This window comes from Calonectris borealis, chromosome 12, assembly GCF_964195595.1.
Source record: "Calonectris borealis chromosome 12, bCalBor7.hap1.2, whole genome shotgun sequence".
NCBI lineage: Eukaryota > Metazoa > Chordata > Aves > Procellariiformes > Procellariidae > Calonectris > Calonectris borealis.
This window is the reverse complement of record NC_134323.1, coordinates 20,771,576-20,794,004: the sequence shown is the minus strand read 5'-3', so window position 1 is coordinate 20,794,004 and position 22,429 is coordinate 20,771,576. Positions and strand designations below refer to the sequence as shown.

Genomic DNA, 22,429 nt, shown 5'->3' with positions numbered 1-22,429 from the left:
CAGGGGGCTGCAGGGGGATGCAGCGGCCGGGGGAGCCCCACGTCGTGGGGTGGGACGTGGCACCGGGGGACAGTGCCAGCTGCTGGGGCAGCCCCGGCAGGGGCGATGGCATGGGGGCAGCAGCAGCTGGCCCATGCATGTGTCCTGGCAGCAAGGTGACATCCCTGCTGTGGAGGGGGGCACAGGGTGGACACCACTCCACCAGCACCCCGTGTCCTTGCATGTGGGGCTGGCTGTCCCCATGCAGCCCCCCCCGTGCTGCCGGGGTGGCCAGGCTGTCCCTTTTTGGGGTTGTTTTCCACCCGCCGGGTGTGGGGAGCAGAGGAGGGGCCGTGCCGCCGCGGCGGCTCATGGCAGGTGGCGGCTGCCGCTGTCTCGCCGGGGCCCATCCCCATACAAAGCCTCGCTCCCTCCCTCCCTCCCGGCCCCACGCCGCAGGGCCGCTTGCCAAACGAGACGCCGGGGCTTCGCGTCGCGGTGGGTTTGCACCGCGTGTCGCAAGAAGCAGCGGGGACGCGGGGCTGGGCTCCCCCTGTGGCTGCCCACCCCCTGCCCCTGCTCCCGGCATCCCTGGTGCTGGGGAAACTGAGGCAGCGGGGCAGGAGGCGGCTTGTCCGAGGGATCCAGTGCCAGGGCTGGGGAGAGAAAACAGGATTCTTGGCACGGGCTGGCGTTGCCGCGCTCTTTGCCCGCAGGCGAGGGTTGCTCTTTGCTGAGTGTTGCAGGCTAGCTCTCCCTGCCGGCGCTGCGACGAGGCTCGCTGCTGCTCTGAGCCCCTGTTTTTTGCAGGGCTGCCCTGCACGGGGGTCACCCCGCAGGTGACATCCCCCCCCCCCCACTCGGCGTTGGTGAAAGGGGCGATTGTTCCCCCCGGGGGTGGCCGGCCCCCGGCGCTGTGTGTGGCGGGGCTGGCGCGGGCAGCGGGTTGGCCTTGGCCCCCTGCCCGCCGCTGTGCCCTTTTCCAGAGGCAGCTGCCTGTGGGCACGGCTTGGCAGCCGTCCTGCCTGCGGGCTCGGCCGGGGCAGGACCCATGCTACCCTGGGCCGTCGGATCGCCTCTGCGCGGGGTTGGAACACCCCGGGGACGGTGCCACAGCTGTCACGAGTTTGCAGTTCTCAGTCCAGCGGTGGCTTTTCTCCGCACCAGCTCTGTCCCTAAAGCAGAGCCTGGCTGGGGCGGGCTCGGAGGGGATGAGCGGGGAGTTGGTTCTCCCTGCCCTGCCGAAAAGTCCCTCTGGAGAGGTGCCTGGTGGCTTCACCCCTGCAGAAGTGATGTGTCAGCTCTGAAAGCCCCTGGTTTTCCATCCTGGAGCTGTGTGTGGGAGGGGGCTGTTCTGCCCCTGTTTCCCGGGCGCGCTGGAGCTCTTGCGGACCAGAGCATCTCTCCCAGGGGGTTTGTGGGCACCCTGCGGCATGTAGGGTGGTGAGATCCCCCAGACCACGCTCGGCTCCCCCCGCCGCCGGCGTGCATCCCTCCCCTCCCAGCTCGCTTGTCAGCTAATGGTGCGGCTTATTCCTATGGCTTTTTAAGTGCTTAATGGCGCGCGGGGCTAATGATGCGGCTCCCTCTGTTCGTGCCGCCCGGATAGATGGATGGTGTCGGGGCTTGGCGCTGCCCGAACCTGCGGGGATGGGGACAGGGACGAGAAGGGGCCCAGGCGGTGCCCCGCAGAGCTGGGGGCTACGAGCGGGCGTCCGCCTGCCCGCCTCTCCTCCCTCCTCCGCACGGCTGCTCCGAGCAGTAATGTCACCGTAAATGATATTTATCATGAGGTGATAAAAATCTATTTCCAGCGACCTCTTGGAAATGGCCCTCGTAAAACCAGGCAGCAGACGGAGGCAGGAGGCAGACAGCGGGGAGGGGGAACGGGCAGGGAAATGGCTGTAATCCACCACGGAGCAGGGGCTGGCTCTGCCGGGGAGCCAGCCCCGCCGTTCCCAACCCCGGTAAATCGATGGCAGCCGCAAAGGCCCGAGGGCTGCCCGGGCACGGCTGGGTGGATGCTCGGGCATCCCAAGGCTCGAGTATCCTGGGGATGCAGCATCTCTCTCCAGGCCGTGAAGGGAGGACCAGAGCGATGCTTGTGTTTAAGCGAGCAGGATGGGGGGCTTTTGCGTGCCATAGCTGCATCCTGGGGCTGTTTGCTGGAGCGTTCCCAAAGTGACACCTCGAGGGACCGACTCGGAGATGCTGGGCCAGAGCTGGTCGCAGAGGAGCGGGTCGGGGATGGGATGCGGGGCTAGCCAGCTTTGCCCCAATGCTCAGGGCCATAGCGATGACCAGCAGGGCAGGGTCTACCCATTGCCCCCGGTATCCCGGGGGACCGCTGTCAGTCCCGCAGCACCCCCGGCTTGGGGCTGCGTGATCCCCCCCTCCTCCAGTTCCATCCCTTCGGTGCCGATTGCTGGGTGCTGATTCAGCCATTTCCCTCCCGGCACTAATTACTCAGCCCGTCGTGGAGTCCTGGCTGTAAATTCTCCGGCAGGAGCGGGCCGGGAGGCGGAAAGCCTCCTTGGCTCCATTCCCCGCTGACCTGCGCAGGGACCTGTAATCCGGTGTAATTCATCGGTGCGCTGAGTCGGCAGGCGGCTGCCCCGTCCTCCCCCACCCACCTTTGGGGTGCGCTGTCCCCCACCAGCATCCTCCTCCCTGCTGAGCGGTACCCGGCATCCCTCCCGCCTCTGCGTGACGCTCAGCCTGTCCCCCCCGTCACTAGGGACAGCCTGGGGGACCCCGTGTCCCTGCTGTGCCCTGGGTGACGCTGCTGGCCTGGGCATCCCTGGGGGCTTTGCTGAGCTGGGGGGGAGCAGAGGGCACCTTTGTGGGGTTGGAGAGGTGGGATTTGCTCCTAAGAATGGGGACAGGGCAGGATCCCCCCCACCATGTTGTCCCCTGGGGGAGGAGGGCTGCGGGGGAAGACAGCTTCCAGCTGCAGGGTCTAATCTGCCGTGCTGACGAAGAGACTCGTAATCGCTTAAAGTAATTATCCAGGTGGGGTGGTGGCTGGACAGCCCCGAGCGCCTGGGTGTCCCCTGCCTGGGGGTGGCTGCCCCAGGGGGGACACAGGAGCCGGTGGGGAGGGGGCTGGCCGGGGTGCAGCTCCCACCCCAGCCAGATGTGGGTCTTGGCGGGAGGGGACAGCGGGGAGGATGGGGACACCCAGCCTGGGTACCACCTCGCATGTGCAACGCCCTTGAAATCCCCGCTGAGGGGCATGGCGCTGCTAAGGGACTTCGTGCCACCGAGGGGCTTCACGCCCACCCGCCTGGCGTGCCCGGGGCGCGCAGTGACACGGCAGAGTGTGTGCTGCAGGTATTATCCTGCATTAAAGTTTCCCTTTGCAGATGGTGCGCGTTTAATCCGCGGCTTAACGAAGCGCCGGACCTGGCGGTAAGTCCGTCTTTAGATGGCAGGCGGGAGCTGAGAACCGGCGTGCTAAGCCGCCCGGCTGGATGAAGAAGGGGGACACGGGGGGGATTGAGGCTTTAATGCTGCCGCGTCGCAAGCTGATTGCCCGGCCGGCGTGTGGCCGGCGCTGGGACCCGTGCCGAGGCAGGTGAGGGCTTTCGCCGCACGTGCGATTGCCGTAACGTGCCCCTCCTTGAGTTGGACGGGGTCCCCCAGCCGGGTCCCCTGGCACAGTGCCGTCCCCCTGCTCCCCAGCAGAGCCTTGCACCGATCCGGCTGCTCCTCCCTGCCTCAGTTTACCCCTGAGTGTGCCGTGGGGCTTTGCACGTGTGGGAATGCCCCGAAAACATGAGCCGCCGTGGGGTGGGTGGGATTTTCCAGAGTGAAAAGTCCCTTGGGGCAGCCAGCTCTCCCTGCGGCAGGTATTTAGGGTGGCGGGGAGGGGACGGCGGCCACAGACTGCCCGGCAGCTCCGGAGCTGGAGGTGGGTGAGCTGGGGGCCATGATGGCTTGCAGGGTCGTGGTGTCCCTGAGGTGGGGATGGGGAGCGTGGGGGACGGAGCAGGGTCCCGGGGCTGAGCGGCAGCACATCCCATGGGGTCTCTGCAGGATTTGGTGGCAGGCCCTGCTCCGCAGCGAGCTGCATCCCTCCCCTCCTGGCCTGGGGCCCATGGTCCTGGGGGGACCCAGGCAGCAGTGGCCTGGAGCCAGGGCTATGGTGTGGTGGCAGAGATGGGAGCTGCAGGGACAGCCGAGGCCAGGGGGGGTCACTGGTCCGGCCAGGGTAGTTTGTCTCAGTATGGAATGGCACTATTTCAGCTGTTTACTCTGGAGTCTAATGATGACAGTGTGGGCACTGTGCTGCACAGCCTTGGGGAAATTCTTGTAGATTTGAGAGGGCCGGTTGTCCCCCACGTTGCCAGCTCCCCTTTCAGTGCCAGGAGCAGAGGAGCTGCCGCCAGCCCTGCTGTCTGTGCATGGATGGGATGCTCACATCCTTCCCTGCCTCAGTTTCCCTTCCCTGAAAGCAGGGTGGAGAGAACATTTCCCAGCCCAGCAGGGACCGGCAGATGTAAGCAAGGGCTGCGTGTCCCCACAGTGGGATGGGGGCTGCTCCGGCACCGAGCAGGGTGCGGGTCCCATCCTGCCCAGCCAGCCTAGCTCTGGGGTGACGGGGTGGCAAGCACGGGGGGCTCTTGGTGTGGAAGCGGGGTGGCACGGGACCCAGCACCGCCTGGGCAGTGGGGTGGAGATGCTGGCATCCCCCGGGGCCTCGTGCATCGCCATCAGCCACGGCTCATCCCACAACCTGGGGAAACTGAGGCACAGAAGGGGACACAGCGAGGCCGGGGCTGCCGAAGCAGCGAGCAGCCGCCGATCCCCACACCCAGAGCCCCGAAGGGCTCGAGGAAAGCCAGGAGCGAGCGGCTGCGCGCCCCGCGCCTCCCCCTCCATCACCTCCCCGCTCGCTGGCGAACAAATGTCTGTTCTTGCAAAAAAAAGAAGTGACAGGGGTCGGCGCAGCGCTTTCCACATGACCTGCCCGGGAACAGAGGACGTCTTTGTTAATCCAGCGAGCTGTCAGTTCAGCCTCTTCACAAAAGGCATAAACCACTTATTGCTGCTCTCACCCCTGACCCCGGATCCGCCTGCGCGCCCTCCATTGTGCCGTCTCGAGGAAGCTGGCAAACAATTTCGGCTCCGGCTCCCCTCCCCGCCGGCGGCTGCGCGCGGGGGCCGCCTTTCGCCCCGCTGGCGTGGGGAGCCGCCGCGGGGGACACCCCCCCCCCCCCGCAACCCCACCACCCCCCCCGGCCGCATCTGCGCGCCCGCCGCCTCGCCTGGCAGCTGCTGCGAGGGGACGGGGGCTGCCACAAAGGGCCGGGGGCCGGCGGCAGGACCACCTCCATCCCTCCATCCCTCCCTCCCGGGGCTGCCGGAGCAGCTGGCCGGAGCCCGCGGGCTGCGGCGAGGGGGTGCCGGGTGCTGCACCCCACGGCCCCCCGGCCGAAACCCCTTAATGAGAGGGGACAAAAGCTCCTTAGGGCCCCTGGCTGGGACGGGCTGGGACGGCAGCTTTAGCCAAAGCGGCTTATGGCCCGGCACAAAGCCGGCGAGAACAGCGCTGCTTCCCGGGGCCGGCGTGGGATGGGGCGATGCTCGCACCCCGTCAGCCTCGGGGGGCCCGGCAGGTCATGTGGGGTGATGGCGGGGGGGGTTGGGGGGGGACACAGAGCACGTGCCACCCGCCCCGACCCTCTGCGCCCAGCACCCGGACCCTGCGGCGGGGCCAGCGCGGGCTGGAGCAATTAGATGCAGTCACTTTGGGGCTATATATAACCCAAATTGCTGCCTGCAGCTCGTTAGCTGGCTGTCAGAGCCGCTGCGGCCGCGGCGGGTGAGATGGTGTCGCCGGGGGGGTGGGGGGCGGGAGGGCGACGCGAGGACCCGCTGCTCCCTGGGGATGGGAGCACGACGGGGGCGATGCGGCCGCGCTGGCGGGGGTGCGGGGTCAGGCCCTTGCTGGGGCCGGGCTCCTGGGGGCCGCCGCGCTCCACCCCAAAAGCAGCAGCGAGTGGGGCGGTGCTGCACCCGCTTCCGCCGGGCGCTTCCTCCGCCATGCCGGCGGCGGGCGGTTGCAAACCTGCTCTGCCGGCGCGGTGCAGGGGGGGGCCGCGGTGACACGGGGGTCAGGGTCAGGCCTTTCCCCCTGCTCGCGGCACAGCCTGGCCTCTGGGTCAGGGTGCTCGGCCACGGGGGGGTCACGGGCGCATCCCTTCCCGGTGCCGGCGGCGTTTCCAGCATCGTCTCCCCATGTGGCGTCCGGCCTGACCGCAGTCTCCGGCGCTGCCTCTCCAGCCCCCTCCATCCCTGCCTGCCCCGCTGCCGGTCCCCGCCTGGGCTCGCCGGCGCGCCGCGGCTCTGCCGGCACACACCGGCCCCCGCGCCGGGGAGGAGCGCAGCACCTCGGGCTGTCTGGGGGCAGCTGCGAGATGAGTGCGAACATATTGTGTGGGCTCCTGCAGCAGGCGTCACGGTGTCGCTGCTGGAGAGCGAGCAGGAACCGCAGCCTCGCCGTGACAAACGGCTCCGGCACAGCCGCAGCCGTGCCCACGCGGGCGCCACCGGCGGGCTGGGCCGTGCCGCGGCGCAGCCGGCTTCGCCGCTACACCGGGACACGGAGGGGGGATCTGGGTGGGCAGTGATGCCCGCGGCTGCGGGGATGGGCTGACCTCCGGCACACGGTGTCACCGCCGGCTCCCTGCCACCGCTGCAACGCGTCCCCAGAGCCGTGTTAATTTGCCGGGGGGGGGGCCACCTGGGTTGGGCACATCCCCGGCTTGGGAAGGGTTAACGGCACCGTGTCTCTCTCTGGAGCCTTTTGTTTCTTTCCCTTTTTTTTCTCCCCCCCTCCCCTTTTTAATGAGGGGTTAGCACAGCTGTAATTGCAGGTTCCAACTTTCCGCCAGCAAACACGGCTGAGAAACTTTAAACACGGCGGCGGCGGCGGCAGGGATGCGCGGATCCGGCCACCGCCCCTCCTCTGGGCACCCACCGGGGTGGCAGGGACCCACGGGGTGCTGAGCCGTGCCACCGGCGGGGCCCCCCCGCTGTACCAAATCTCCGGGCACAGCCGGCTTTTGGGGGAAAACCCTCTGATTTTAGGCCACCGGGAGGAGGAGGAGGAAGACAAGGGCGAAGGCTTCCTGGAGGGAAGAGCAGCTGAAACCGCCTGGGCGAACACGTGGCCGGGGCTGTGCCCGCGGCGGTGGTGATAAAGCCCCAGCGTGAGCCGGGGGGCTCGGCAGCCTCACCGACAAAGGGAGCCGGGGGGACCCCGCTCGCCGCAGCCCTAAACGCTGCAAAACCACCTTTTATTCTGAGCGCTGCCTCGCAGGCCTGGGCGGGTGGGGGTTCATCCCCCCCCAGCCTTGCAGCAGTGCTGGGGTGCGCTGCTCCCTCTGTGCCAAGGCTCCTTCCGCAGCCGGCTCTCTGCATCCCCCGGGAGGTGCAGGATGCGGCCCCTCTGTGCCAAGCATCCTCCCCACCTCAGCCCTTGCTTGCTCACGGGAGCTTGCACGCAGGTTGTGCCAAAAACCATCGCTGGTGCAGCTGTGCCGGTGCTCGCCGGGCTCCGTGCCCGCCGCCCCGCCGGGGTGATGCCAGCCAAGAGGCGAAGCGCCGCGACCGCATCCACCCCCGGTGCCCTGGCTGCCGGGAGCGCGGGGGCTTTCCGGGGTGCTGCCACCCGGGAGGGTGGAGGTTGGGGTTGTGCGGGGCGGGGGGGGCTTTGCCGTGCCCATGGCATCCCGTGGGCGGCATTGCCGCTGAAGCCCGTCCCAGCGGCAGGCGAGGCGCAGGGGAGGTGGAACGGGGAAGCTGCGTTTTCTGGTGTCCCGAAGGCACAGGAAAGGCGCCGGCGCGGCCGCCCGCGTGCCGGTTCCCTCGCCGGAGAGCCGCTGTGGCCCTTTGCTTTCCCGCTCCGTCACCGCCGTCCTGAAGCCGGGGCCGGGGGGAGAGCCGAGTGCCGCGGCAGGTATTTATCCCGGTGACGGGAGCAGAAGGAATGTGCCCTTAGCAGGGAGAGACGGATGGAGGGACACCGCTCCCTGCCCTTGCTGCCATCGTGTCCCCCGGCTGCGAAGCTGCCTGCCCCGGGCACCGAGCCGAGGGCAGGTGGGCCACCGCGGTGCTGCCGTGCCGGTGGTGGGGGGCACGGGTGACACGGGGTCCGGCAGTGCCTCTCTACCTGTCCCTCGAGGCCACCGGCTGTGTTTTGACCCGGCTCGAGCTCTCCATGTCCTTCGTACCGGGGACCCGCTGGGGGAGATGGAGGCAGATGCCACACAGGGGGGTTTGAGGGAGCCCCAGGCCGTGGGGCCGTCGGTGCCAGCTCCGGTTGGAGCCTTTTCTCCCCCCTTTTTGTCACCTGTGGAGCTGCACTGCTGTCCCTGCCCATCTCCCCTGGCTTGCAGCCCTCGCCTGCACGCCAGCTCAATTTTTCCTGTGTTAATAACATCATATAACGATGTCACATGGATGTCACCTCGCTGCACACCTACCCCAGACCTGGATGCTGCCCGGGGCCGTGCCCGGTGGCCCTGGTCCCCGCAGGGGCTGTGCACGGCCGGTGCGTGCTGCAGAGCTGTTGCAGGCTCGTCCGCGAGTCCCTCTGTCCCTGTGCATGCTCCCTCGGTGCGTTTCTGCACAGAGCCACCCATGCAACGAGCGGGCCGGCCTCAGCTCAGCACCGTTCGGCCGGCACAGCCGGCTGGTCCCCTCTCTGCACCGTGGGGACGTGCATCTCCCCAGGCCGGGCCGGGCTGAGTATCGCCACGGTGAGATGTGGGGGGGCTGCCAGCCCTCCCATTGAGTTTTGGTTCTTGGTGGCAGAGCACCCTTCCCTCCTGGCCTCTGCCTGAGCATCTCAGGGTGCTGCTTAGCAAATTAGCACCCAAATCAACCCGCTCACCTCTAATTGGGGGTGAGTCTTTGAGGACGTGGTTGGGGAGGAAGGCCCCCCCTCCGAGGGGCTGCCGCGATGCTTTATCTGGGAGGACAGATCCCTCCTAATTGAGCAGATATTCCGTGTTCGCAAACAGATGGCTCCTTTGCATCAATTATTCCTTATCTGTGTAACCGGGGTTGATCTGCTGACAGATAGCGCGGGGTGAAGTTAAAGCAAGGAGGCGGCCGGTGCTCCGCTCCGGCTCCGGCTGCTGCCTGGGGGGTCCCCGGGGTCCCAGATGGCGAGGGGGGACGGATCCTGGCTGCCCCTGGGGCAGGTAGGACCCGTCTCTGGTGCTTTTGCATCTCAGCATCCCCCAGCAGGAAAATAGAAGGGGTGGGGGCTGCGGGCTGCTACTGGCGTGGGGCTGATGGGTGGGTTGGGGTCTGGGGTGCTGCCGGGGCTCCCCGGGGAGCAGGAGGGTGCCAGCCTTGGCCTGGCAACTGCTGCCAAAATCCACCTTCCCCACCGTGACCCCAGCCCAGCCCGCCGCTCCCTGACTACATCTTGCCCAATGCTGTTGTGACGCATGACGGGGGATGATTAATGCTAATTAATGATTAGTTGCTCTGGGTATCAAAGTGCGCCCCAGCCCTTTCGCGTGCCCACAGGTAGGGGATTGCTGCCCGCTGCTGCTGGTGGCATCGCCCCGGGAGGAGGAGCGGTGGCACGGCATCCCCCCTGGGACCCCGGGGAGATGTCCCTGCCACCTCCAGGGATCCCGCGCCAAGCTTTCGGGAATGGGGACTTGTCCCCGGGCTTGTCCCCTGCCCGCCATGAAATTGTCTTCTGTTAATCATTGGGAAAGAGAAGAGCATCCCGCCATTGCCGGGGCAGCCGTGGCACCCCGCCAGTTGGAGCCGGTACGTGGTGGCACTCGAGGACTCGCGCGATGTGCCGAGCGCTCGCGGTTGTGTGGTGCTGCCATATGGATTCCATAAATTAAACCTTTCCAGGAAGCGAACAGTAAATTTATATGTCCGCTCGCGTGCGTGGCTCATGGAGTCTAAAGGCTTCCCAGCAAAAAATTCGCCTACCATCCACCTTGCTTTGACTAATCCCAAGAAAAACGGGATCAACCTAAAATCCTCGCTGTGCTGCAACCCTAACCCTAAAGCCCCCAAATCAGGAGCGGGGTGTCCCCTATGGGTGTCCCCTATGGCAGGAGGAGAGGTTGCCCGCATCCCGCCATGCCTGGAGTGGGTGCAGCATCCAGGGGACCCGCTCGGACCTGGGGCCGGGTTGTCCGTGCGTCTGTCCCAGAGCGGCGCGGAGGTGCCGGGATGCGCGCGGCGACGCTGGCTGTCGCTTTATTAAAGATAAACAGAAGCGGTGACAGCCCAAGCTGTGTGCCTGGGCGCGCCTGACGCGGGAGGGTGACAGCTACAACAAACACGGGGCCACAGCAGCGCCCGAGGACACCGGGGGTCAGGGAGGGGGACCCAGACTGAGCGAGAAGCAGCGGCAACGCAGTCCCCATCCCTGCGGCACATTCGCTTCACCCGCCCGGCAGGGACGGCGATGGGGGGGTTGTTGATCTCGAGTAAACACTGCCCGGTTGAGTAATCGGGAGCTGCCTAACCGGCCAGCTGCCGCCGGCGAGCGAGGGGACGCTGCTTTGATTCATGTCCTCTCCCCCCCCTCCAGCCTTTCTTGTCTGGCCACGCTGGGAGCCATCGGCCGGATCCAGCTGTAGCCCCGCGGCGCGGGCTGGCGTGCGGCTCCCTGCGCCGGCCACGTGCACCGGCCGGCAGGAAAACAAAAGCATCCTGTGTCTGTGCGCCCCGGCCCCCCCCGTGCCCCCCACCCGTGCCGGCGGTGCTCCGGCCCTGCCGCGCTCGGGCCGGGGAGGGGAAAGGCGCTGAGTCTCTGTCCTGCTTCTCTTCCAGGCGTCTTCTTCGTCCCTCGAGACAGCCGCCGCCAAGCCTGCCGCCGGCGAGCCCCGGCACCGAGCGGCCAGCGCCGGGGAGATCCCGGGGACGGGCAGCGGTGCTGCCGCGGACATCGGCCAGCGGACGGCTTTGGATGCGGAGAGTGCGGACGCTGGAGCCACAAGTAGGTGATGCCGGGGGATGCTGGGGGGTGCGGGGATGCTGTCTCAGAGGGCTGTCCCCTGCCCCGCCGTGGGGTGCACCGCCAGCCCGGCGTGCCACCACGGTTTGGGTCTCCCGGCGAAGGCTTGCGCCCGGTGGTTTGGGGCTCCGAAACCCGCAGACCCGCCGGGGAGGTGACCCCGACGGCACCTCCGTCCCTGCCCGCCGTCTCCGGGGCCGTGAGTCAGGCCGTGGGCGCCGGGGAGAGCCGCGGCGTTGGGCTGGCCGCGCCGGGGAGCTGGGGGGGCCCCCGGGGCTGGGCCGGGCCGCAGCTCCCGGGACTCGGCCACCCCGTCCATCAGGAGCAGCAGCATTTTTGGGAGAGGTATCACGCGTGCTTCCCGCCTGCCGCCTCCCTGGACCGGCTTGTTTGCCAGCCCTTCCCGGCAGGCGCGCCGTGCCGCGCTGTGCCGCGCCGTGCCGTGCCACGCCAGGCTGCTTTGATCTGGCAGCAACCGCCGATGCCGGTTCCTGGCGCTGGGCTGGGGAGGGAACCGCAAGGTGCAGCGGGCAGGGAGCCGGGGCGGGCAGCGCTGCCTCCATGGGGCGAGGGGGCTGCTTGGTGATGGTGGGGGTTGTGACCCCCCCCGTGTCCCCAAGGAAGGGCACTTCCCAGGGACACGGTGGCCCGCGTGGGCTGTCAATCAGCCCCGCAGGGGTTCGGCCCCGGTTTGGGACCCCACAAGGCTCTGTGTCCCCCGGGGGGGCCGGGAGGCATTTGCAAGCTGCTCACAGCCCAGCCGGCAGCGGCGCGGAGGCAAGCTGGGAGCCGTGGCCTGGAACGGGCCCGCCGGAGTCAGCTCGGGATTTATTACCCTGCCAGTGGCTGCCGGGCAAAGGTGACAGTGACTAATGGCTTGTTACACGCCTGCCACATCTCATCTGCGCACCGCGGCCGGCTGCTGGCGCTCCCAGCCCCGCTGTGCGGGCAGCCCGCGCCCGCCCTCCCTTCCCCGGGGGGGGACGGGGGCCAACCCCCCCTGTGCCCCCGTGGGGACCTCGGCCGGAGCGGGTGACGGTGACGGCTCGCTGGCTTGGCGCGGGAATCCATCCCCATGCAGAGGATGGGGACCCGCTCCGGCAGCATCCCTGCGGTGCTCGCCACCTGCGCCGTGGCCAGGGAGGGCCGGGCTGGCATCCCCGGGGGTACCACCACATCTCGGGGCTTCCCAGCCGGTGGCACATCCCAGGATGTCCCAGTGAGCCTCGTGTGACACACAGGACTTTCTGGCACACGAAACTCCTTCGTGGTTGCAAAACCATGAGCTTGCCACTGCTTTGCCGGCACCGTGGCAATTTCATGCCGGGGTTGCCGGGCTGGGACGCGGAGGAGAGCGTGCGTGTGCGGATGGATGCTGACAAAGCCACAAATGCATTCACTAGGAAAATTAAAAAATTAACAGGCATTGGCTCGCTCTAGATTAGTAAAGGCAGGGAGATAAAAGCGGCTCTTTATACCTTGTGAGAATTGCTGATAAGGGCATTTGTTCCTCTGTATTCTTTAAAAAGAATGCAATAAAAATTTAAAATAGAACGGGAAGAGGGAGACGGGGGGCGGGGGGGGGAGAGCGCTGGCGCTGCCAGGGAGGAGGGCTGGGGGAGGCGGCGGGCAGCACCGGTGCCGCGGGCAGCACCAGCGTGGTGGGCAGCGGGGCCTGTTGGAGGAAGAGGAGGAGGATGGAGGGGAAGCGGAGGCGAGGGTGAGCTGGGAAGGGGCCCGGGTGGGTGGCTGGGTGGGTATTGTGGTGTGGCAGCTTGCTTGGGGACGGCTGGATGGCCCCGCCGTGGCCCGCATCTCCTCCTGCAGAGATGTAAGTTCATGGCCGGCAGCGCCAGGACCGAATTCCTCGCCGGAGCCTCCCTTCTGCCCGGGGAAGGTCGGGGTCCTGCCTGTTGGAGCCTGCCGAGCCTGTCCGGCATGCGGAGCCGACCGGCATGGCTTGTAATGGCCGGTAAATGATTGGCAACTTCCTCCGCTTGCAAGTGGGCTGAGCCCCACCCCGCTCATTTCACTGGTGTCTCCAAACTTGGGTGCGGGCAGAGCCCGCAGGGTGATGGTGAGGTGGCACAGGGGTGACCGCCGCTGTCCCTGTCTGGTGGGGATGGTGCTGTCCCCAATCCTGCACCCAGTGCAGGGGGTGCATAGGGCATCGGGGTGCATGGAGGGGGCCATGCAGGACTCGGGGCCACTCTGGGCACTCGCCGTGATGGCTCGGGCAATGGGTTGGGCTGGCGCCTCTGAGCTTCGGGGTGTCCCAGCGCCTGTTTGGAGGTCCGAGCAGTTTTGTGGTGGGGGTCAAAGGGCTGGATGCCACCCCAACCTCTTGCGCCCATCGGTGTCTGGCACAGGTGTCCCCTCAGCGCTGCATTTGGAGGTACACCCCTCGCCCTCCCTCCGTCCCCCCCAAATGCGGCACTGGGTGGGGACGCCTGTGTGTTGGGGTCAGGGCTGTCACCCCCCCATCACCCTAATTCTTGGGGATACCTTCCCCAATGCTGCACCACGACCCCCATGGGTGGGGGGTTCCCCCCTCCCCGGTGCACCGCGACCCCCATGGGGAGGGTCCCCCCTCATTCCCAGCATCTCTTTTAGGGACCCCCCCTCGGTGCCTCCCTCCCCCGGGGGGAGGGTGCCAGCCGCCCGTCTCCCCCCCCGTCGGGGCCCTGCCCTGCCCGGCCCGGCCCCCGGTGAGTCACGCTCCAGCCGTGCGGCTCCCGGGGCGGCGGGCGGGCGCCGAGGGAAGCAGGAAGCGGCGGGGGGGAAGGCACGGCTCGGCTCGGCTCGGCTCGGCTCCGCTCCCTCCACCGCTCTGCCCATGGAGGAGCGCAGCCCCCGCTGGACGGCGCGGCCGACGGGTGAGTGCTGTCCCCCCCCGCCCCCCGGTAGCCCCCCCCGGGGTTGTGTGTGGAGGGGGGAAACGGGGGCTGCCCCCCCGCCCCCCCGGCTCGGGGCTGCAGTGACCGGCTGGGCTGGAGGGGTGGGGTGGGTCCGGTGTGCCCCCACCACCCGCGGAGCCCCCCTCCCCCCATCCTCAGCCCCTTCGCCTCTGCTGCTGGTTGGGGGGCTCCGGCATGGGGGACAGGTCACCCTGGGGCTGGGGGATGGAGGTCACCCCAGGCTTGGGGGACCCCGTGGAGTGGGGGACGGAGGTCACCCTGGCGTTGAGAGACCCCCATGGTGTGGAGGATGGAGGTCACCCTGGAGTTGGGGGACCCTGGTGGTGTGGAGGACAGTGATCACCCTGGATTTGGGGGACCCCAGGACATAGGGGGTGGAGGTCGCCCTGAGTTTGAGGGACACCGTTGTTTGTGGGATGGAGGTCACCCTGAGGTTGGGGGACCCTGTTGTGTGGGGGACAGAGGTTGCCCTGGGCCTGGGGGAACCCATGGTGTGGGGGACGAAGGTCACCCTGGGATTGAGAGACCCCATGGTGTGGAGGACAGAGGTCGCCCTGGGATTGGGGGTCCCCGTGATGTGGGGGATGGAGGTCATCCTGGAGTCGGGGGACCCCATTGTGTGGGGGACAGAGGTCACCCTGGAGTTGGGGGACCCCATGGCATAAGGGGCGGAGGTCGCCCTGGGTTTGAGGGACACCGTCGTTTGGGGGATGGAGGTCACCCTGAGGTTGAATTGGTGTGGGGGATGGAGGTCGCCTTTGGCTTGGGGGACCCCATCGAGTGAGGGGTGGAGGTCACCCTGGGGTTGGGGGACCCCGTGGTGTGGGGAATGGAGGTTGCCCTGGGCTTGGGGGACCCTGTCATGGGGGACAGAGGTCGCCCTGGGCTTCAGGGACCCCATGGTGTGGGGGACAGAGGTCACCCTGGGCGTGGGGGACCCTGTCATGTGGAGGCTGGGGGACCCCACAGCGTGAGGGGTGGAAGTTGCCCTGGGGCTGGGGGTCCAGCTGGGGGATGTTGGGGGGAGATGAGACCCGCTGGGTGCTACGGGCTCAGGGTCCAGTGTCGGCCGAGATGCTTGGTCCCCATGTTCCCCATTGCCACAGAGACCCTTTGGGTTGTTTCCCACGGGGGGCAGCCCGGCCTGCGGGCTGGCAGGGCGCGGGGGCGCGCAGGGCCGTGCCGGGGGCTCGGCCGGTGGCACCGACCTTGGCACGTCTCCTTGCCTTGCTGTCCGTACGTTTCCCGAGCCGAGTGCACGGGGAGCTGCCGCGGGGCCGTGCCTCAGTTTACCCACGCACCGCTCCACCTCAGCGGGCACCTCTTGTATTATCCGTGTTTCTGGACACCCGGGACCGCTGGGGTTGGGGAGGGAGCGTGTTGCCAAACAAACCGTGCAGCCTGATGCGGGGAGCCCGGGCACCGCGCGCCGCATCGGGGTGATGCCGCGGCCCCGGCGTCTCGCCCGGCTCATCGTCTGCCGCCGTGTTTATTGCTCTGCTCCATCCTTGCTCTTCCACCCCTGCCTGTGCCGCCCGCCTTGCCCTTCGCCCCGGGGCCCGGTGGTTCGCCGCGCCATGCTCGCGGCCGCGCTCGCGCCCGGTGTTGTGCTGTGTCCCAGCGACTACTTTGCACGGTGGAGCCGGTGCCAGCGTCTGGCTGCTGCCCCTGAACCCCGGGCAAGTGCCCGCTGCCAGCCCTTGGAGCAGCAGGGCGAGTGCCCAGCTCTCTTCCTCCTCCTCCTCCTCTGCCTCTAGCACCGAACCCCTTGGACCAGGACATCCCGATGCAGGCAGGGGCACAGAGCTGGAGTGGGTGCCGTGTGGGTGCCCGTCGGGCCACGAGCGGGAACCACGGAGGGAGTTAATGGAGGGAAAAGGCAGCGGGAAGCCAGCTCCTCTTCCTGCAAGCGCGCGCGTGCGCGCCGGCCCGTGCGAGCATCGGGGTGAGCCCGTGTGGTTTGTGGGTGTGCCCCCGCGGGGCCGCGCGCGGGCCAGGTGAGCGTGCGCCAGGCTGCGTGTGCGCTTGGCAACCTGTTTGTGTAACCCGGTGGGGAGGTGTTGGGTGTGACGACGGCGAGCGGCGGTGGCGCGGCAGGGCTGGTCGGCCAAGGCCAGCGGCTCCTGGGGGGCTGGGGCGGGGAGTGGTGTGCATGGGGGGGGCTGTCTGTGCACACGCGTGTGCGCGCGTTGCACGACCCACGGGTGCGCCGGCAGCTGCTGGTGCAAGCGGTGAGCGCTGAGCGTGCTCACCCCCCCCCTCCTTGTTGGGCGCAGAGCGGGGCGTGCGTGCGTGCATGCACACGAGCGTGTGCGTGCGCGCTCCTGTGTGCCTGCGCTCCTGTGTGCACGCACGAGTGTGCACGCCCGGGGCCTTTTTCGGGTGGTGGGGGGGTTGGGTGCGAGTGCGTGTGTGTGTGTGTGTGTGTTGGCTGCAGGGCAGGGAGCATTACAGCGGAGACAGTGGCTTTGGCGGGGGGCCAGGCTGCCGGGGGGCGCGGGGGGGTGCCGCAGGACGCAGGACACTTTATTGCTTCCTGACGTGCCAGCACCCGGGACGGGGCTGCAGGTTGGGGGGCAGTTCGAGGTGGGGGGTGTTATTTTTAATCGCCACTCTCCTGCTCCTTCCTCCGGCCCCCCAGCCCTCTCCCCCAGGCGCTGCCCCTCACCCTGGCGTCTGGCAGCAGCCCGTGGGAGGTCGGGGTCTGGGGGGGGGGTCTGGGTGGGCTGTGCCTGGGGGGGGTTCTGCCTGTGCTGGCTGTGCTCCAGCTGGGTGCGAGGCAGGGGTGCTCCCACCCCATATTGAGGGGCACAGTGCCATGGGTGACACCTCTGTCCCCGAGCCCCGGCACTGGTGCCAGCCCCGGGTTTGGTGTCACAGCGTGGGCAGGGGGAAATGGCCTTCGCCTGCCTCTACCTTCGTGTCCCAGTGGGGAGACCCAACCTAGACCCCCGTGTGCCGGCATCACCCTCCTGCAGGGTGGTGGGTGTCCGCGGGGGGTCCGGCTGCCCGGGGGGGCCGCAGGGCAGCACCGCCGAGCCCCAGCTCCCATCCAGGAAGGGACAGCCAGGACGGAGCTTGGCACGCTGCGGCCGCCCGGGCAGGCTGCCAGGGGGATTGCCCTTGAAATAGCCCTTGCCGTGCCTCGTGCCTCGGCTGCCCTGGCTGCTCGGCCGTGGGGCCGCCCCATGTCCCCCCCCCCTCCCAGCACCCCACTGCCTGCCGGCGGTTGCAACGCGGCGCGGGAGGAAGCGCGCCCCGGCACTCCCGCGCCGATAACGGCGGCCGCCTTATCGCGGGGCCTTCTGCAAGGGCGGGTGGCATGGCCCCCCCCAGCCTTTATCTGCCTCGGCCGTTGGCCCCGGCTCGGCTCGCAGCTCCCCCCTTGACCCCCCCCAGCACCCGGCGTAGCGCCCGCGGGGTCGGCCCTTCAGGGGCGGCCGCTTGGCAGCCTGCCCCCTCTATCCTTTTTGAAGTTTAAAATCCATTTAAGTCAAGAGGAGGGAAAGTTATTGCCTCTAAAGCCCCTTGCGTTGAGCAGTAAATCCTCTTTGCTGCGCTGACGCCGCCTCTTAGCACCCGCGGGACCGGGGGTGACTCCTGGGGGGGGTCCAGGCTGCATGTCACCCCCTGCCCTGGCACCCTGCAGGCGGGTGCTGCGGGTGCTTTTACGGCTGGGAGCGAGCAGGGAGCCCCGCTTGCTCCCTCTAAAGCGTGGCCAGCGTGGGGTCGGGGTCTCTTTGAAGCCCCCCCAGCCTCGCTGCGCTGGCAGGAGCATCACTGCTGCATTGCTTGCTGCTTGCTTGCCACTTGCTTGCTGCTTGCTTGCCACTTGCTTGCCGCTTGCTCACCATTTGCTCGCCACCTCCTTGCTCCCACTGATTTGGTGCAGAAAGGGGGTTCTCCTCGTGGCATCAATGCCCCGGTGTCCCCCATGGTGTGGCACGGCACGGGAGCCTGCACCCCCTCGCTGCTGCACACCCGGCGGGGTTTGAGGCCGATGGAGCGGGAGCTTGATGCGCTGCCGGCATGCCGGCGTTTTTATTTGATTTCCCTTCTCCAGAGCTGGCAATATTTAAATATTAATGCCTGCCTCTAATTGCTGTGTCAGAGGAGTGGGTCGGCGCGGGAGCGGGCACCGGGGCGGCATCGGCGGCTGATTTTCTTGTCTCGGGGGGTGTTTGCCGAGGAGAAATGTTTGTCCACACACACACGTGTATTTTTACTCCCTTGGGATTTGCTTGGCCCTGGCAGTGACATGCGGCGGAGGGGGGGGGACCTGGCTATGATGCCACCGGGGTGGGGTGGCCTTGGGGCCTGATCCCCCCCCATTTTGCAGTGGGGTTTGCAATGGGGCACCCTCAGCACCCCGGGGGCCCCCTCTCCTGCGCCGGGAGGGTTAATGGCAAGGTGTGTGTGGGGGGGTGTGTGTGTCTCTTCGGGCAGAGCGGCGTCAGATGCTTGCGTGCTCGCTTCCTGTAATAAAGCGACCGCCGGCGCGCTTGTCACCTGCTCTCTGTTGTGCTGCCAAGCGGCAGACATGCCGCTTCTTGCTGCGGGCCCTGGCGCGCTCCCCGCCGCCGCCGCTCCTCCCGCCCGCCCCGGGCGCTCGCCCTGTGCCAGCGCGGCATTAGCAGGTGTTTCGGGGAGGGTGCGACGGTGCCTGTTGCCGCACGCCCTGTGCGGGCGGGGGCCGTTTAACTGTTCCTCGCCGCGGCTGTACCCCCTTTGCCGCCTTTCCCGCCTCCCCCGGGGCGTAGCGGCGATGCTGGGGCTTGGCATTTGGGTGCTTGCGCCCGGGGCCCCGCGCTGCCCCTCTCCCCTGGGACCCACCGCTGGGTGCCGTGTCCTCCCCGTGGCATCCTTGCTCCGTGGCCCTGCTGCTCCCCAGCATTCGGGGTGCGGAGCCCCGCCGGGAGTTGGCAAAGCCTCGTGGCAGAGCCAGCCCAGAGGCAGGCGTCTCCGGTTGTCCCCGGCTGTGCCGTGCTGTGCCGCACAGTTGGATCTTGGGGGGGGTCCATGCAACACGTGCCATGCATGGGCTGCGCAAGCTGCTTGGCACTGCTGCTGCCCACCATGCCATGCCACGCAACCCCCTTGGATGCACAGGGCACTGCCCGCTGTGCCATGCTGTGCCGTGCAACCCCCTGGACACCCGGCCCTCGTGCCAGCACCTTCCTGGGCTTTCCAGCGCTGTTGGGGGGGGATTTTCCCCATCGGGGGTTATCTCTGCTCGCCCCGATGCCCTCCAGAGCCCCAGCCGGTTTGCCCCCGCCCCCGCAGCCGTTACTCCCTGCCCGCTCCCGCCGAGGCCCCGGCTCTGCAATCTCCTTCCTCCCACCCGGCACGGCACGGCGGCACCGCCATCCCCATTAACCCTGCGGCCGGGCGCTGCGTTTGCCGGGGTCCTGCTCCCGTTAACCCCGGCTGCGGGGATTTTGCAGCGCTGTCACCTGGCAGGGAGGCTCATTGGAAGGGGCTAACGTCGGGTCTGCTCCCGAAGGACAGCGGGTGCCTCTCCCCAGCCACTTGCAGGCTGGAGCATGGTAGATGTGGGGTACAGGGAGAGCTGGGGAGCAAATTGCACCCAAATATCCCCCGTGGAGGAGGCAGGATGGGTTTTGCTCCTTCCCACCCGCATCCTGCCCCGGTCCAGCCCCGGCTGCCGACACCGGCTTTGTTTCCGCCGTATAACAAGATGATGGGTTAGGGTCAAGCTGCGGGTTCATAACTTGTTGGAAGACTTTGCCGAACAATAAAGGTGTCTGGCTTTATATCTGCTCGTATTTTATCCGCGCCACGGCCTTTCCCCAGTGCCGGCCGGGATTTACGGCGGGGGATATTTGAACGTGTCGAGGCGAGCTGGGGAAGCCGAGGCCGACCCCCCTCCCCACGCCTTTGCATTCAGTGCCTGTGCGCTGAAATATTTACCTTCCAGCTCCTCTGACAGTTCAAGCCGTCTCGTGAAGCAAAGGTTATTGAACTGCGAATGTTATGACATTACATTTTTGTGTCTGCACTTTCAAGATGCGTGATGCAGCCTGAATGATAAGTGATCTCGGGGTTAAGGGTGGGTTTTCTTTTTTTTTTTTTTTTTTTCTTCCTTCTCCTTTCCCTCCCTCCTGCTCTCCTGCCCGCCTCGGCGCGGGCTGTCGGCTCTGCTGGGGCTTGATAACGCTCTTTTTTATTGCCCTGCCTTTGCATTCCTGCGGCTGGTCTCCGGGTGCTGGCGAGGGTTTTAGGAGGTGGGAGAGGGACATTCCCAGCACAGAAGCTGGCCACACTGGTGCGTGCCTCAGTTTCCCTAACCCTGGGCTCATCCCTCATGCCATGGAGCATGCCGGGGAGGGTGACGGTGGCACCCGTGCCAGCAGGCCCTCTTGTCGGAGGATGCTGATGCCGACCTGGGTACCCCGACCCCTCCTGCATCCCGGCGTGGAGGGAAACGCGGCATCCCACATCCCACCGGAGCTGTGCCGCAGGGCAGGAGGTGATGTGCCGGTCTGCGTCCCGCTGCCGACCTTGCAGCCCCGTTAGCGGGGTTTTGGGGAGCTGGCGGGGCTCCGGGCTGGGGTGCCGGAGCGATGCTCCCCGGTACCCCGGCTGTCTGCGCTCTGAGCATCTCAGCAGCCAGCCTGACTTGAGACACAGCACCCTGCGTGGCCAAAGGGCCCCGGGGGCCCTGCGGGCAGGGGGACAAGTGACAGCGGGTCTGGGCTGTCCTGTACACACTAGAGGGCAGCAACAAACTGGATCAGCGGGCTGCGGTCGGTCCCCGGGGGCGTTGGGGGGTCTAACCCCCCAAATTTGCCCCGGCACGGTGGGTTTGCAGCAGGGGAGCTGCTTGTTTTTAAGGGGCGCTTAAAGAAACCCGTTTGCAAACCGAATTCAATCGAGCAGCAGGACCCTCAAACCAGTCCGACCCGCGGTGTCATGTCATTCCGGGAGCAAATTAATTAAGTCATTCCATAAATTTGGCTGCGTTGGCTGCCGGTGAATCACATCTGCCCCCCGCCTCCCTCCTTCCCCGGGCTCCCTCTCCCCGCTCCGTCTCGGCTCCCTGCTAGAGTCAACATCTCACCCCGCAGCGCCTGGAGATTTCTATCGGCTCGGGGCCGGCCGAGCATCCCGAGCATCCCGGGTCGGGGCCGGCCGCCAGCGCTAACAGAAACCAGCTGGGCGGGCGGGCGGGCGGGCGGGCAGGGGGGACCGCCGGGGAAGGGGGAAAGAAAAAAAAAAAAGAGGTCAGGGCCCGGGAAATTAAATGTTCATAAACGTAGGCCCGAGCGCTTAAAAAGTAGGGCAGTGCCATTAAATCTCATTAAAGTTTAATACCTATCAGTGCCACTTCAGGCAGCCCTTGGACATTGCTTTAATTTGATGGGTGTTAAGGGAGAATTATCAAATAATTGTGCTGGCTGGGGACTTGCTTTTATCATGTTACATGGAAAGCTCTCCCGGCTTTGTGCCGCACATCAAAACAGCGGTGGATAGGTATTGTTCTGGGGAGGGGATGGGGGGGGGCTGCAGGGGGGGTCCCCGCCGTCCCCATCGCCCTCGGCAGTGGCAGGAGGGATGAGGGACACCGGATCGGGTCGTTACAGGGATTAGCAGCCCTGTGGATCTGGTTTTTCTGCCCAAATTTAACCCATCTGCCTGCGGCAGGGGTCTGCAGCCCCGAGCCAGCATCCCCGGGGGTGGCATGGGGTCAGTGAGCATCCTGCCATCGTCCCCATGGCTCCTGCCAGTGTCCCCACGTCCCAGCAGGGTCGGGCCACCCTTCCTGCGGGCGCTGCTAATTAACACTAATTTTTGGAGAGGCTCTGGGGTCCGGAGGGAATTGCCGATGGGAGGTGCCGAGCGTGCCAGGGATCACCGGCTCCGTGCGGAGGCGAGCACATGGGCCCATGCATTTTTTATAGGGTGCACCCAGGGTTATTTTTATTTCTTTCTATTTCCTCCCTCCTCCCCTTGCCGTAAAAGTCCCGGTTGATAAAGAATTAGTGCCAGGTCGTTAGTCCTGGTTTTTATGAGATAAACCCGGGCGCAAGGTGCTGTCGTGTAAACGCCGGGGCCAGGGGAGCGCGGGGACGGGGAGAGCGGAGCTGCTGCCATGAATTATTCAGCAGCGCCTGATTTCACATTATTCTCGCTGATACTTTTACAACCTGTCAGTAAATAAAAAGATTCTACATTATTTATAGAAATGGACCCGAATTGGTTAGGAGAATTTACTGTTGCTATTATTAGGGGCTGCTCAGCACTGCGTTAATGAGAACCGGGTGATGGCAAACGCTGCTTCCCGCCAGCTCGGCGTCCCCTGCGCCCTCCCGGGCTGCCGCCTTGCTCCCCAAGGGTGGCTGCGTCCCCGCGGCCGTCACCGCTGCCGGCTCCCTTGGCTGGGGCCCGTTTGTGCGTCCCCAGCTGCAGGCTGGACATGGAGGGAATGGGGGTCTCCCTGGCTTTGGGCTGCTTGAAGGGGGGACGTCTCCTTCCCAGGGATGTCTCCTTCCCGGGGACA

At 66.8% G+C, this 22,429-nt stretch overlaps 1 protein-coding gene across 2 annotated transcripts in view; it reads left to right on the top strand.

Annotated features, from left to right (window-relative positions):
* Positions 1-13,733: 13,733 nt before the first annotated feature.
* GSE1 (Gse1 coiled-coil protein) overlaps positions 13,734-22,429 on the top strand; it is a 64,649-nt gene continuing 55,953 nt past the window's right edge. For both annotated transcript variants that reach the window (XM_075161544.1, XM_075161542.1), the window contains exon 1: positions 13,734-13,866. In XM_075161544.1, the coding sequence (XP_075017645.1) occupies positions 13,827-13,866 (40 nt within the window). In that variant the 5' untranslated portion in view covers positions 13,734-13,826. The remainder of the gene's footprint in view (positions 13,867-22,429) is intronic.